Source organism: Mesoplodon densirostris, chromosome 15 (genome assembly GCF_025265405.1).
Source record: "Mesoplodon densirostris isolate mMesDen1 chromosome 15, mMesDen1 primary haplotype, whole genome shotgun sequence".
Classification (NCBI taxonomy): domain Eukaryota; kingdom Metazoa; phylum Chordata; class Mammalia; order Artiodactyla; family Ziphiidae; genus Mesoplodon; species Mesoplodon densirostris.
Window position 1 is genome coordinate 15,523,037 of NC_082675.1, and position 16,114 is coordinate 15,539,150.

Genomic DNA, 16,114 nt, shown 5'->3' on the forward strand with positions numbered 1-16,114 from the left:
CATTTTTCAATCTTGCTGTGACTCTGACCCTCCCGCCTCCCTCCTATAAGGACCCGTGTGATTACATTGGGTAATCCAGGATCATTTCCCCATCTCAAGATTCTTAATCATGCCTGCAGAGTCCCTTTGCCCAAGTAAGATAACATATTCACAGGTTCCAGGGATTAGGATGTGAACATCTTTGTGGTGGGGGAGGGCATTATTCTACCCACCACACCCACATTCCTGCCCCATCTGCCACCCAGGTTCTATTTCCACCTGATTCAGGTCCAAATCAGATTCCAGTCCTCCTCTCCAGAGCAAGGTTTGGGCAATTCCTCCCTGCCTTGCTGTGGATGTCAGACAAATCAGGCTTTGGACTCTGTGAGGTTCTAATCACCCTCTCCCAGTACAACCCCAGGAAAACACAGACTCTCCACACATACACACACACATGCACACCTGCATGCACACACACTTTCAGAATTTAGAAATACAAGGCATTTATTTTTTTTTTTAATTTTTGGCTGCACCGCGCAGCATGTGGGATCTTAGTTCTCTGACCAGGGATCGATCCTGCGCCCCCTGCATTGGAGCACGGTGTCTTAACTATTGGACTGCCAGGGAAGTCCCACAAGGCACTTATGATGCAGGTGTTGGGGTGTCCATTCTGGATTGACCTTGCCTGGGTCCATATTTGCTATTTCCTAGCTCTGTGACCTCAAGAAAGTTACTTAACCTTTCTGAGCCTCTGTTTTTCATGTGTAAATTAGGGAAAACAAAGTCCTTGTTTCCTAGGATTGTTGCAAAGATAAAATGAGAGTTAAAGGGTCATGAAGAACCTACGGGGCAAGATGGGAATAAAGGAATAAAGACACAGACCTACTAGATAATGGACTTGAGGACGCGGGGAGGGGGAAAGGTAAGCTGGGACAAAGTGAGGGAGTGGCATGGACATACACACACTACCAAATGTAAAATAGAAGCAGCCGCATAGCACAGGGAGATCAGCTCAGTGGTGCTTTGTGACCACCTAGAGGGGTGGGATAGGGAGGGTGGGAGACGTAAGAGGAAAGAGATATGGGGATATATGTGTATGTATAGCTGATTTACTTTGTTATAAAGCAGAAACTAACACACCATTGCAAAGCAATTATACTCCAATAAAGATGTTAAAAAAAATTTTTTTTAATGGGAATGTTTGTAAAATGCCCAGAACATGGTAACTACTCAGTCATGATTGCTGCTAATTATTTCTTCTGGAAATCTGTGGCTTTTAGAGCTCCCTATACTCACATTTTTTTCCTATATAACGAGGGTGCTAAAATCTGCCCATGAAATCCGTCTTTCTAAAGCTTTTAAAGGGGCTGCAGTGACTAGAAACTGACAGGACTCGTGTGCCCATCTCTAAATACACACACGGATGGCACACATACCCACACAGGAACAGGTGCATGATCAGCACCCATGTACAGAACACACTTTCACACACACGGCTGTACACACTCTGCTCTCGCAGGGAGCCAAGCCCTAGTTGGCTGCCTTCTGCAGACAAGGATATAAGCCAAATGCAGATCAGACAGTGCTTACTTGTTAAGCCCAGGCTCCCTCAAAAAAGTTCAAACTGGCCTCGGAAACATTCAGGCAACTGCTTTTGAGCTTTCAAACCAGTATTGCTGCAATGTCTTGATAAATGCTGAAGAGAAGGCTAATGGATGTACAATTGCTCCAGGAAGTGGGCTTAACGTGGCGAGCTGCAGAGCTGAGGACACCCTGCTTGTGAAGGTGTGATGGCTTTGTGTGCCGGTTCCTGAATTGGTGAGGGAAATGGTGAAAAGCTGGGGTTCCATCACTGATGGTATGAAGCCAGAGCAGCTGCCTTTAGAGCTGTGATTGAGCATGATTACACAACGGTTTGTAAAATACAGCAAAGTAGGAGAGTGGATGTCATGTTGTCTCTCTCTCAACTTCTCTCTCTCTCTCTCTCTCACACACACACACACACACCATTAATTCCAGAATCACGCTGCTTTTCCCATCACCCTAATTGCCAAGTGGATGTTACCATTAAGTTTATTAAACTCGGCATTTTCTGAAGCCTAGATTGGGCCATCAGCTGTGAACAGGGACATGGCTGCTCTGAAGGGGGGTGGTCTGAGACCCCAATGCCAGGGTCTCTCGGGAACCTGTCCTTAAATGACTAAGTTGCTCTGTCATGAAGCCACACGGCTGGCATGCAGGGTGTGTGCAGTTCAGACTCATTAATTCCCACCGTTGTTTATTACCGTCACTACCTGGAGAGCCGTTGATCGTAATCTCTCTCCTTGATGAACTGGTGAATGGGATTCCTGTCTGGACCTCAGCACTTTGGGGAAGCGGGTCACCCTGGGTCAGAGTTGGAGCCAAGAGAGAAAGACAGCTAGAGGGCTCCACTGGGCTAATGTAGTCAGTCAGGCAAGGAGCTGGGTCATTTAAACCCAATAATAGCAACAGTCATCAGGAGCTGTGCTAAGCATTCCATGTGCATTGTTTTCCTTAAGTCACACAACCTGTGAGGTCAATTCTATTATTCACTCCCATTTTACAGATGGAGAAGCCGAGGCACACTGACAGGGAGTCACTTACCAAAGGCACACAGCTGGCAAGTGGCAGAGGCGGGATCGGAGGCTAGGTCTAGCTACTCAGACGCTGTTACCCGCTTTGGAAGAATGAAGCCTTTGTTTCATTTCAGTGCTTATAGTTGGGGCTCTTTCTCACCCCTCCACCTGCCCTTTTCTGTTGCGGAAAGCAGAGTTGAGAGAATGTGCTGCTGAGGCCCACAGGGGACAAGGGTCATTGTGGTGGAGAGGGGTGAACTGTCCTATGGCAGGAAGAAGTATGAGACTGAACCAATTAACCTGAGTGAATATGTGAGACACCCTGTAAATTATTGACTTCCCTGAAACTCCGAAGTCCTTTGTCAATTGCCATCCCTACCTACACCGCCAAAAGGCAATAGGATAATGTGGAAAGACAGGTTCAAAGTCTGGTTTGGCCATGTGAAAGCTGTGTCCCCCTGGGCAAGTGTCCTAACCTCCATGAACTTCAATAATCTCATCTGTGAAGCAAAGACAACAGTCTGTCTCTCTGAGAGATTAAAGGAAATACAACATATTTGAAAGTTCCTAATACAATGCTTGGCTATAAATGTTTAACTTTCTATAGAATATCAGAGTAGGACTCTAATCCTGGAGCCAGTCAGCCTGGGTTTGTAATCCCAGTTGTACTGCTTATTAACTGTGTGACCCTGGGCAAGTTGCTTAACCACTCTGTGCCTCAGTTGTCTCATCTGTAAAATGGGAATGATAATAATGCGGCTTAATGCATAGGGTTGTTGTGAGGGTTACATAGATGAATCTACATAAAGCTTTGAGTACAGTGCCAACACATGGTGCTTTGTAAGGGTGGGCTATTATTTCTCTAGAAGTTGAGTGTGGTTGCAGGGAAATTCTCATTTGTTTCTTCTTCCTTTCTTAAGCCACTCAACAAAAAGGCCAGAGCAGTGGTTCTTAACAGGGGGCGATTTTGCCCCGCAGGGAGCATGTGGCGATGTCTGGAGACATTTTGGGTTGTCACAGCTTGGTAACAGCCCCGGTTACTACAGGCACCTAGTTGGTGGGAGATGCTGAGATGCTGCTAAAAAATCCTATGGTGCACAGGACAGCACCCACCACAAAGAATTATCTGTCCCCAAATGTAAAAAGTGCCAAGGTTCAGGAACCTTGGGCTAGAGGGACTTGGAGACCACATGGTCCAACTCCCCATTTTACAGATAAGGTCCGGGAAACCCTGAGGTTAAAAACATTCAATGAGAGGCTTAGTCAGTTGGGTTTAGAATTCATCCAATATGTATTCATTTGCTTCCTCTTTTATGACAGGCACTGGGCTGATTAAGGAATTAAGAAGACTTCATTTTCATTTTGTGCAAACAGATTCCGTAAATTATTAAGGCTGGATGGACATTAGAAGGCATCGACCCAATCCCTGAGAAAACTGAGGTACTACTCAGTGGTTCTCAACATGGGGGGGGGAGTTCAGAATCCCCCCAAACCTGATGAAATCTATGAATATTTCTTCTTAAAAATGCACACAGGGACTTCCCTGGTGGCGCAGTGGTTAGGAATCCACCTGCCAATGCAGGGGACACGTGTTCAAGCCCTGGTCTGGGAAGATCCCACATGCCACGGAGCAACTAAGCCCGTGCACCACAACTACTGAGCCTGCGCTCTAGAGCCCGTGAGCCACAACTACTGAGCCCGCGTGCCACAACTACTGAAGCCTGCACACCTAAAGCCCGAGCTCCGCAACGAGAGAAGCCACCGCAATGAGAAGCCCACGCACCGCAACGAAGAGTAGTCCCCACTCGCCACTAGAGAAAAGCCTGCATGCAGCAACGAAGACCCGACGCAGCCAAAAGTAAAATAAAAAATAATAAATTTATTTTAAAAAAAAGCACACAGACACATGGATAACTATGTCTATAATATCAGGATGCCCCAGAACCCCTGAGCTCTAGCCACAGAATGTCTAGGACTCCAAGTCAAAAAACAAAAAAAAGGGGCGCGGTGGTAGGGGAATCTTCCTTTAGAAAGAGGAGACTATGAGCTGGTTTATTGTCAGCTTGTCAAACCACAGGAAAGATGCCTACCTAATTAGATGTAGCAAATTCCAAGCATTATTACTCACTTCTCCCCCTGTCCACATTTTGGAAAAATTCCGTGCCAAAACTATAGGGGATGGTGGAACTGGGATGGGGAGGTGATAGCAACCCAACGGATTCTGTCAATGACAGGTCTCACTGTGTCTCTTTCACTTCCTCCTCCATCACAGTGTCTGGACACCAAGGTTAATGACAAATCCTAATTACTTCTTTGGGCCCATCTGTTGAGGGATGTTGACCTCGAATGGAAGCCACCAAGCTGCCTGTCCCCTTGCGGGCAGAATATATGAGTAAATGCCTTTGAGAGGCTCTGGATAGAAAGAAATATGATAAAGACATGGAGGAACCTACCACTGGGAAACAAAACAAAAACAAAACCCACACACACAAATTTCCCCAGACAAATGTTTAATTCCATATTTAATATGTTTTAAAAGTCCTGTGGACACCCCCTGGGTGTCTGTTCAATTTACAAAGGCCCTTTGCACTCTCTGGAGTAGCACTCAGCAGCTTTGTTTGTATAACCTGGCACCTCTGGCCACAGCTGATTGGATGAGTGGTGGCACTCAGGGTGACCTGGACCAATCAGAGTTCCTTCCCCGGGAATTTGGAATTAGGACTAAGAAGAAATATAACAACTAGGAAGGTACAGTATGAGATTATATTTTCTAAGATGTGGGATGAGAAGCAGACCTTTCATGAGACTAGGCTGTGTTCCTGCCCTTGGATTCCTTGCGATATCTCTGAATCCTTATATTAAATTCCCCTTTTGCCTAATGGGGTAGGGTCTCCAAAGATGACCACCATTAACATCTTCCTTCCCTGGACGCATAAGTCATTCTTCCAGGAGAAGATGGGATCTATTTCTCCTCTCCAATAGATTTCAGTGGAGCGATGCCCTACCAGTTCTAGACCTAGCTGTTAAGAATCCTGGAGACTTCCATCCTTGCTCTCTTGGGAGTCCGCTGCCATGTAAAGGAGCTCGGGCCAGACTACTGAATAAGGAAAGATTCCATGGAGAGAGAGGGGCCATGCAGAGTGCACTGAGGCACAGACAAAGGACTGGAGCTTTCCTGGCCCTTCCAGTCCAACCCAGCCACCCAATGAATGCAGTTGAGTGAGTCACCCCAGGCTATGCCACATGGAGCAAAAATCAACCTAGCAGAGCCCTGCCTAAATTCTTAACCCACAGAATTATGAAAAAGAGTATACTACTGATGCTTGTAGTCAGTAAGTTTTGGGTGGTTTGTTATGCAGTGATAGATAACTGAAACAACCTAGCTGAAACTAATTCCTTTTCTTGCAAGCCAAGTGTCCTAACTAGTATAGAAAGCCTACAGCACTCAGGTCATGCAAAACAAATTCTGAGATCCCACTTAGCCTTGAATAAGGGATGTGGGGCAAAATGAGGCTCTTTAATGAGTTTCCCTTCTGACCATCATCCTTCCTTCTGGGGGTGCTGAAGAGAGCAGAGCTTGGGTTGTGGGCTGAGTTACCACTCAGTGAAGGTTTAGACACCGCCTTGGGCAAAAGCAGAGGCTCCAAGGTGAGAACCAACTCTGGTCCACTGCATCATCTGGTGCTCCCTGGGGCAGCAAACTCTAGCAAAACTGCCCCAGGGAGGCAGTACCTCCTGGGACGCCTTAGGGTGACTCTCCCAGGGAACTCTCCATGGCCTTAGGACCATGGAGACCAGTTCTGGCAGCTTTGAAGGTACAAACAGGTTAAAAAGACCACTGGGAAGGAATCACTGGGCCAGCACAGAAGGGATTCTAGCTTGTAGCTCCCCAAATGTCCCCTCCAAACCTGAGCTTTAAAAATTTCCATGTCCTGCAAAGTCTAAGAATTTGAGGCCACGCCTTCAGGAAAGACACCTAATAGTTTAGAACATAGTTCTGAGAGTCAGCCAGACAGGGACATATATCTTAGCTCTGTGTGACCTTGGACAAGTGACCTAACCTTTCTAAGCCTCCGTTTCCTCACCTGCAAAATAGCACCTACTTGATAGGGTTGAGAGGAGCAGTTAATGAGTTAAATCCATATGAAGTTTTTAGGTTTGATGTTTGGCACATAGTAAGTGCTCAATCAATAAATGGTACCCATTTATAATGATTGTTTATTATGTAAACGATGACTTCACGTGTCTCCCAGATGACTGTTTGGTAATAGAAAAGAAAACTCAGCATCACAGAGCTGGTGTCTAGAACCCAGAAGGGGACACAGCTACATCTGCAGTTTTAACAGTTAGAAGAGCCAGAAGGAGCTCATTTGCTCTGAGAGGTGCAGCCAACAACAGGGTACAGGGTCCTCCACCAGACACCCCCAGATACTGTACAGTCGGATCAGGAAGGATCCTGAGACTCAGACTGACCCGCCTCATTGGACAAGTGGGGAACTGAAGCTCCCAAGGCTCATTAACTGAGCCTCAGGTTCCGGAGGGGGAGCCCTGATGGCGCCCCGTTTTCAGCCTCGATCTGTGATCCGTGTCTGATGTGTCTCTCTCCTTTCATCTGACTTCACTCTGATCCTCTCCCAGGGAAGTGTGAGTAGAACAGGAATGAGGGCAGGTTCAAGGTCATAAGACACAAATAGCACGGGCTTGCCTCTGGCGATGCTACCAGTAAGGGCTGGCAGCTGGAAGGGAGCAGGGGAAACGGCCTCAGCCAGAATCTTCTAGGACTATCCTCCCCTTTCCGGCAGAAAACATACTCTCTCAGCAAAGGGACACTCTGTCACCATGGGCTTGGCCCCAGCTTCCCTGGAAGGCTCTGAAATCTCCTTCAGGGGAAGCCAGGGGCTTGCCAAACAGGAGTCTCGGGCATGATTCTAGAACGGAGACCTTGGCCAGTGTAAAAAAACAAGTTTCCTCAGCAAATTTGTCATTAATGATTGTCACCATTAACTGAGCATGTGCTCTGTGCCAGGCACCACGATAATCCTTTGCACGTGAATTAAACACTCCCCGAGACGTGTGTGTTAATGTTATCCCCATTTTGCAGCTGAGGAAACTGAGGGGGAGGTAAAGTGCCTTATCTAAGGTCACACAGGGAGTAAGTGGCAGAGCTGGAATTTGAAGCCAGGTCTCTCTGACTCTGGGGTCCCAGGGATTAACCACTGTGCTCTCCCACCATGTCACCAGGTCAGGCAATGTGGCAGGACATGGGCGACAAGGCAGGGAACCCATCAGCCCTGTTCTAGAATGTTCAAGCCAGAATCCGCTCAGTCCACAGAGATCCCCTTAACTTTACACCCAAAGGCAGCCTAGTGGTCATGCTTGCACAATGTAGCCAGCACCTCTGGCCACAGTTAACAGGGATAGAATCTGATATAAACATAAGGCAGCCAATCATAGTGTCTTCCCTGGGAATATGGACCCTGGACTACAACATTCTAAGCTCTCCAGCCTCTTGGTCACAGGAGATGCAGAAAGAAATTGGGGGGCAGCATTGTCTACCATGTTCACTCACTCACTCACCAAATATTTTACTGAACACCTACTATGTACTAGGACTGGGGATTCTGTGGCAAACAAAACAGGCAAAAATCTCTACACTCAGGAATCTTATAATCTAATGGGGAGAGAGATATAATCAATGTATAAAATTCAAAGTTAGCTAGTGGAAAGTGCTCCGCAGGAAAAAGGCTGGAAGTTCTTGCTTCCAAGCAAGAATTTAACATCTATATTCTTCCTTCCTGCAAGGCTGAGGCTCCTTGTTGGTTGAAGTGAACACACACACACACACACACACTCCCACACTCCCACACTCACATGCTCACAGACCTCCCGCCTGGACAACTCCTCACTCCTGATGTATCTTTTAAAAAGCAAAATAAAAACTCAACCCTATAAGCAGACCCCTCAAGACCCATCCCTTTAGCAACCTACTGAGGAACCTGACGGAGGGCCGAGCACAAAGCTGACTCTGCCTGTGCCAGGTTATTTGTCATTTGTCAATGGCACCTCTGATCTCCCCAGCCCACTCTGAATAAAATGATCTGCAGAGGCTCAAATCAAAGGCACCCACTTCTTTTGTGTTCACAGCATCATTTTCCAACCAAGAATCTTGTTAACCCCCCACTGAGTGGCTGGGTAGGGAGATGAAAGGGCACCCCAATGCCCAAACCAGTTGTAAGCAGTTGGCAAAGGCTGCCCCTTGGAAGAAAGGTCTGGGGAGGGGGTGGCATCTCAGCAGCTCCTCCCATTTCCCATTTGAGGTTCAGTCTTAGAGGACCCCTTGGTGGCCTCCCTGCCTCCTAGCAGTGGAAGTTTCCACCCACGCCAAGAGCCCCCCCCCCCATACATACGCTCACTCTCCTCTTCTCCCAGACACTCCTCCCCTCTCACTTCCCCACTCCACCCTGCCCAAGCCCACGCACAGAGCCCTCCCTCTCTCTCTAACACTGTCCTGGCTCACTGATGCTCTGACACACACACCTTCTTACATCCCATACATGTTTTTTGTTACCTCTGCCCTCCAAACCCCACTTTTTCCCTTCCTCCTACCATTCATTAAACATGAAGTACGACCAGGCCTGGTCCAGGAACCATACAAGCATCATTTCACTTACTCCTTACAACAATCCTGTGGGACTATTCCTTTTCTTTCTCCCATTCTACAAGTGAGCAAACTGAGGCTCAGAGGGTGAAGCAACATGGCCCAGGATCCACAGCCGGCAAGCGGGAGAGCTGGGGTGGAAGCCGGGTTCTTAGGGTCCAGACCCGACCTCTGCTACCTCGCTCTCATGCTGGCCTCCCTTCAGGAGGGGTTTCTCCAACTCTCTCATGTAATTCGTTTCGATGTGCTCTCTCTTTCACGTACTCTTTGACATACACTTCCTCCCCCTTACCTCACCCTCAGCTATCGTTCTGGCACCTGCATGGCCAATGTCTCTAGAACATATTCCTATGCAGCTGGAATGGGTATGACACCTGTGCTCATCAGAGACGATCTCCCATCCCCCCTCTCAGAAGATTCCCCCCTTCTCCATCTTTAACGCACCCCCAGCCCAGAAGCCCCTCCCCAGCCAGCCCCCAGCCCACTCTCTCCCCTGTTCTCTTTTCTGTCTTCCAGCTCTCGCAGCTCGTGCACCAAGGATTCCAGTTCTGCCTGAGTGGGTGGCTTGGCACATCACAGGTCACAAACCCCGAGGGCAGCCCTGCCCCACCACAGCGCACCCGCCCCGAGCAGCACAGCCTCCTGGCCCTCACTGGCTCTCAGAACGATGTGCAGCGTCAGGCCTCACCCGATTCGCTCCTGCTCCAGCTCTTCCATCTTCTCAGCACGAGCAATCACCCTGTTGATGATCTCCTTCTCCTCATCTGTCAGCTCTTCCTGCTTCCTCTGTCTGTCTGGCTGACCACTGGGGTGAACGGACCATCCTGTCTGGAGCCTGAAAGGAAATATGGGAAGGTGTGAGGCTCTAGACCAAGTCAGCAGCTGCAGAGTGGTGGTTAGGCTCTAGCTCCTGGAGTCTGGTAAACTGCAGTTCAAATCCCTGGGAGACCCTGGGCAAAAGAATCCAATCTCTCAGAGCCTCCGTTTGTTCATCTGTACAACAGGACACACAGACCTCCTCCCTCATAAGGTTCTGATGAGTTTATCAAGTGCTTAGCACACAGTAGACACTCTGGAAGTAGCATTTGCAGGAAGTTCATGGAAACCTGGAGGATAATGGTGTTCTCAGGAAAAGAATCTCAACAGTAGACTTCTACAGCAGGCGTGGAAACAACTCTGGGAGGCTGGTCTGAAGCCCTGGATCCCAGGTTGACGCCAGCCCCCGTCTGGCACAAATACGTTTGGTGTAGGCCACAGAGTCCTTAAAAAAAAGTTTAAACTAGTGGTCAACTAGTTTTATAAAAATCTCTTGACTTCACATAAACATCTAGCTCTCCTGCCTCCAAAGCTCCTCTAGCATTTTGAGTTCCATCCTGTGCTCTCCTTGATCTTTTTTTAAAATAAAAAAAGCAAATACTGATGTAGCACGTACTGGATGCCCACATTATCTCAATTAATCCTCACAACATTTCCACAAGGCAGGACTGTTATTGTCTATTTTCTGGTGAGGAGACATTAGACCACTTGCCCAAGGTCACATGGCTGGGAAGTGGCAGAGGCGGAATTCGGACCTGGGCAGCCCGTACACTTAACCTCCACAGTACGGAGAGAACTGAACGCTGCAGAGGATCAGAGGCTGCTGGGTAGAGAGCGAACGCTGTGGTCTATGGCAAAGTATCATCCTCTCCACTAGCAACATGGTCCAGACCCCAGGGCACTGAGGTGCATCGCCCAAGTGGAATGCAGGGTTCAACACCACTAGAAATTCTTGTCCCTGTTGGGGGAAAAATCAGTAACTATGAATCCCCTGGAGCCAGCACCCCATTAGCTGCCAGCCTCTATTACTTCCACTGCTCTAATCACGTCAGCAGGCATGAAATTGCCTTTTGACACTCAAAGTTGGAAATTAAAGGCCCCATCTTCCTCCCTGCTCCCTTCTCTTCTTCCATCCTCCCACCTTAGCTGGTTTGTTCAGAAGAGCACAGAAGGAAGAGTTTGAAAGCAATGGAAGAGGATGTCTTGGGGGCGAGTCTTGTTGCGAGAAAGGGAAGGAGGGGGTAAGCCTGGGGAAATTCTGGTGGAAACACATCTTGCCTTGGATCAGGGGCCTCTGATCCAGGGGATGAACAAACGCTAAACATACTCAAATCCCCTTCCCTGAACCCTCCAATGGCTTCTCATTGATTTAGAATAAAACCCAGGACTACACAGAGGTTGTGGTTGCACGATGTGGTGAATGTGCTTAAATGCCACTGAAGTGTGCACTTTATAACAGTTAATTGCATGTTAAGTGAATTTTACCTTAATAAAAGTAAAACTTAGTTTCTTGCCCACCTGCAAAGTCCTACCCTATCTGTGCTTTACCTGACTCTCCATCCTTTTCTCCCCCTCTCACTACACTCCAGCTGTACTGGCCTCCCTGCTCAATCTTGAACACTGAAACCTTGTTTTTGTTTCAGGGCCTTTGCACTTGCTGTCCTGGCTTCCAGGATCACTTATCTCCCCAGATCACCCCCTTCTCATCATTCAGGTCTCAGCTCAAATGTCAGCCTTTCAGAGAGGTCTTCCTTGAACTCTCATTGCCCAGGTTCACTTGTATTCATCACTAACTGAAATTATCTTTTAAAAGAAGTTTGTTGTTTACCTGTTTGTTGCCTCTCTCCCCCCACCTGAACGTAGGATTCCAGGAGGGGACCTTGTCTGGGTCTGGGTCACTATTATGTCAATGGCATTTAGAATAGTGTCTGAGAGTAAGCACAGAAAGAGTTTTTGAATAAGATACAATACCTTATGGCCAAAAGGGATGATAAATGTCTGATTATAAGTGTGACCCACAGCAAGACTGAAGCAACAGAAGTCACTTATTCTAGGGGACCAAGGAGAGCGCCCTGAGGGAGTGACATCTACTCCGAGACCCTGAAAAGGATTTACTGTGATGCTGGTGGAGCTTAACTTTGGGACCCTTTGTTAGCACAGGTACCTTCCAAGGCCCTGGGAAGAGCTCTCGTAATGATCATCTGTCCTGAAAATTTTGTAAAAGAGAGATATTTTTGTCTTCTTTATTTTGAAGAGGGCTCTCCTAAATTACATAAGCTCCAGGCTGCAGAAAGGTATGGCTGGCTCCTACTGAGACCTCAGAGATAAACTAGAGTTGGTGAGAGGAAGGCAGAGGAAGAAACTGACCCTGACAGAGAAATTGTCTTTGCAAAGGCCTGGAGTTGAGAGAGCGGGCAGTGTGCCTGAGGAGGTGAAGGAAGATCAATATGGTAGCCAGCCTACAAGATGCTCGCCAAGGATCTCTGCCTCCTGGTATTCACACCCTCCCTGTGTCATCCCCTCCCACACTGAATCCCAGCTGGTCCTGTGTGACCAGCTAAATACAATGGAAGTGACCGTGGGTGACTTCCAAGGCTAGGCCACAAAAGACATCGCGACTTCTGCCTTGGTGTCTTGGGTCATGCAGTCTAGGGGAAGTCAGATGCCATGTCATGAGGACACTCAAACATCCCTGTGGAGAGGCCCATGTGGAGAGGAATTCAGGCCCCCTGCCAACAGCCAGCACCAAACGTGCCAGCTGTGTGATCCTCTAGCCCTTGTCGAGCCCTTATATGGCTGCAGCTCCAGCTGACCTAAGACTACAACTGTGCCAGACCCACCCAGCCAAGCCACTCTCAAATATCTACCAACAAAAACTGCAAGAAGTAATAAGTAGTTTCTGTTGTTTAAGCCACTACGTTTGATATGATTTGTTCTGCAGCATTAGATAACTAGAAAAATCAGCCCAGCTGGAGGATAGAGACAGGGTGGCACAAAGCCCCATTGATAGTGTCTGTGTTCATTTTCGATTGCTACGTAACAAGTTATTACAAACTTAGGGGCTTTACACAACACACATTTATGATCTCACAGTTTCCATGTCAGAAGTCCAGGCACGGCTTAGCTGGGTCCCCTGCTCAGCATCTCACAAGGCTGCAATCAGTTGTCAGCTGGGTTGGGTTCTCATCTTGAGCCTTTCTGGGGAAGAATCAGCTTCCAGGCAAGTTTGAGTTATTGGCAGAATTCATTTCCTGGCAGCCACATGACCTAGGACCCCAGCTTTTTGTTGGCTATTAGCAGGAAGTCACCTCCATGTCTTGGAGGCAGCCTGCAATTCCTAACCAAGCAGACTTCTCCAACTTCATCCTGTGGGCCACTTCCTTCATCAAGTATACAAGGTGACTCTCAAGCTCCAGTCAGATGAGACAGGGTCTTATATAACATGATGTAATCACAAGGGTGATGTTCTATCCCGTTTGTCGTATTCTATAGGTTAGAAACACATCCCAGGTCCTGCACGCACTCAAGGCGAGGAGGTTACACAAAGGCACGAATGCCAGGAGGGGAGGGCCGTTGAGGATCACCTGAAAGCCCATCTGGCACAGCCTCCCTACAGGGGTCTTTCCAGCCTTGCTTGAATGCTCCCTGTGATGAAGACCTCACTCTCTCATTAGGAGTCTACGCTGTTCTGTTGGAAAGATCTTCCTTACAGTGTGCTAATATCCCTCAGCCTGATGTTTCTTCCCATTCGTTGTAAAGGATACCTTGGACTCCTGCATAATGAAGACCACCCATCCTTCCCGAAGAGCCTTAGTTATAGCCTCATCCAGCCACCTCCCCAGGTCCCTCTGGTTTTCCATGGAAATGGATGCCTCACCTGCCCCCATTCTTCCTTCCTTCATCCTCTTCTGATCGCCACCTCCATTTATTTCCTGCCTCTACAAAGTAGCTCAGTGACCAAGACAGAGCACAGGTGAGATGCTGGGCCTCATACCCAGTGGAGACCCTTTCAAGGGCACATTCCCACAGCTCACAATCTGGTCATGGGTACGGTCAGCCATGGGTCAGACCTGAAGCCAGTGCCTCTCACCCCACCACACAACTGGCTGGGATCAGAATGCACAGGAAATGCACGGCTGCAGAAAGATAAGCAGGAATGAGGGTCCACCAAGGGCCTGCCTGCCTAGGATAATTGTCTCCATCTGCAGATGAGCAGAAGGCCTGCTAGAGGCTGCCGGCACCTCTGCAGACCCCCATCCTCTGCTCAAAAACACGCAGTTGACAAACAGTTCATCTAGTGTTTGAAAATGTCACTGATTGGTCTCAGTGGGGACTCGCAAGCCTCCTGTGGATTCATATTTTAATCCCGTAAGTAAACAGAGGGAAACCAGATGGTTTTTCAAACCAAAGCCTTTGCTCTCAAGGGAGAAAATGGGCTTGTCTGGGCCTTCTCTGGGCTGGAGAACACTGTGAGCATGGGGGCCTTGAGAATGCTCCTGTGACAGGACGGTGGCACCCTTGCCAAGGGCCTCTGGGCACAGGATTCTAGCTCCACGTCCTTAAGACCAGAGTCCAGTGTTGGGATCTCGTTAAAAACCAAAGGTGGAGACCAAAGTGTTGCTTCCTTGGACAAATTACTCAGAGCATTGTATCCAGTCCAGTAAATACCCAGAGGGCCTACTGTGTACCAGCTTGACCCCTCCTTGACCTGGCGGGGTTTAAGATTGGAATCCTGGACCTGTGGCTTATTAGCAGTGTGTACTAGGGCCCTGAGCCACTCTGAATGTCAGTTTCCAGATCTGTTAAGTGGGAGTGATTTCATGTCTGTTTCCTGCCGGGACCTTCAGAGGCTACTCCTGACCCTCAGTAGCTACATGAGGAGAGACCCCTGGCTTACTGGCTGAGACAGGGCAAAGAGGGCTGGCCCATCTCTGCTCTCATTCACATACCTAGGACAATGCTTCCTGGAGAATCGCTGAAGGGCACCTGCCTCCTCTTTCCCCAAATTGTCTAAGCCATGGTTTTCAAACTATTGTCTGTAGTTCCCTGGAGGGACCTCAAAGGGCTGCAGGTGAGTGGGCCGTCGATGGACAGAGTGGGCAGGGAACCAGGCCCTCCATCCTCATTTCAGCCCAGATGGCAATGCTGGGTTCCCAACACTAGCAAAGCAAGGATGCCAGTTTTTAAAAAAAGAGAGTGAGAGAAAATTTTTTTTAAGAATTTAATATTTGATATTTAATAAAATCATGAGATATAGTTTATTACATTGGTGACCTCAATACTTCACCCTTCTGAGTATCCATGCCCTTTGCCATGTGACTCTGAAATTGATCTCACCAAAAGGTCTGGGTCTTTCTCCCTACCCCTTGAATCCTGCTTGGACTTATGGCTTACTTTGGCCAATAAAACACAGGGGAGAGATGTTGTGCCATCCGGGGCTAAGCCTGCAAAAGCCTTGTGTGTTTCTACTTACTCTCTGTCATCACCATGACAAAAAGCTCAGGACCACCTGTTGGAGGATGAGAGGCATGTGGATCAGAGCCGAGTCATTCCAGCCACAGCCATCCTAGATCAGACAACCCTTTGATACATGAGCAAGCCCAGCCAAGATCAGCAGAGCCACCAGCTGAGCCCAGGTCCCTGAGAATAAATCATCGTTTTTCTATCCCACTGAGTTTTAAGGTGGTTTGTTACACAGCAAAAGATAACTGATACACTACCTACTGTGGCAACAAAAAAGTGAAGCTTGTTAAACTCCCTACATTTACTTTACAGATTGGTATTATTTTAACTTACAGTTACACCGTGGTATGTTTAATGCTTTCAGCCATGACAGGTCTTTATCCATCGCCACTCTTTATCTGTCTTATGTATTCAGCTTCTGAATAAAATAGTATTCAAAGAAAGAATTTCGCTGCTAACAGAAGTCTAAAGATCACTGCAGTTGACCTGCTCATCTTCCAGATGCTTGACACTCAGAAGAGGGAGGAGAATTGCCGAGAAATTCTCGTGTGGGGAGAATATGGTCAGAGGCTCGAAATACCAGCATTCTGGACGTGCTTCA

At 48.0% G+C, this 16,114-nt stretch overlaps 1 protein-coding gene across 4 annotated transcripts in view; it reads right to left on the bottom strand.

Moving 5' to 3' along the window:
* Positions 1–16,114, bottom strand: part of RPH3A (rabphilin 3A) — a 276,562-nt gene that overhangs the window by 42,079 nt on the left and 218,369 nt on the right. For all 4 annotated transcript variants that reach the window (XM_060119651.1, XM_060119652.1, XM_060119649.1 and 1 more), the window contains one exon: positions 9,923–10,069. In XM_060119651.1, the coding sequence (XP_059975634.1) occupies positions 9,923–10,069 (147 nt within the window). The remainder of the gene's footprint in view (positions 1–9,922; positions 10,070–16,114) is intronic.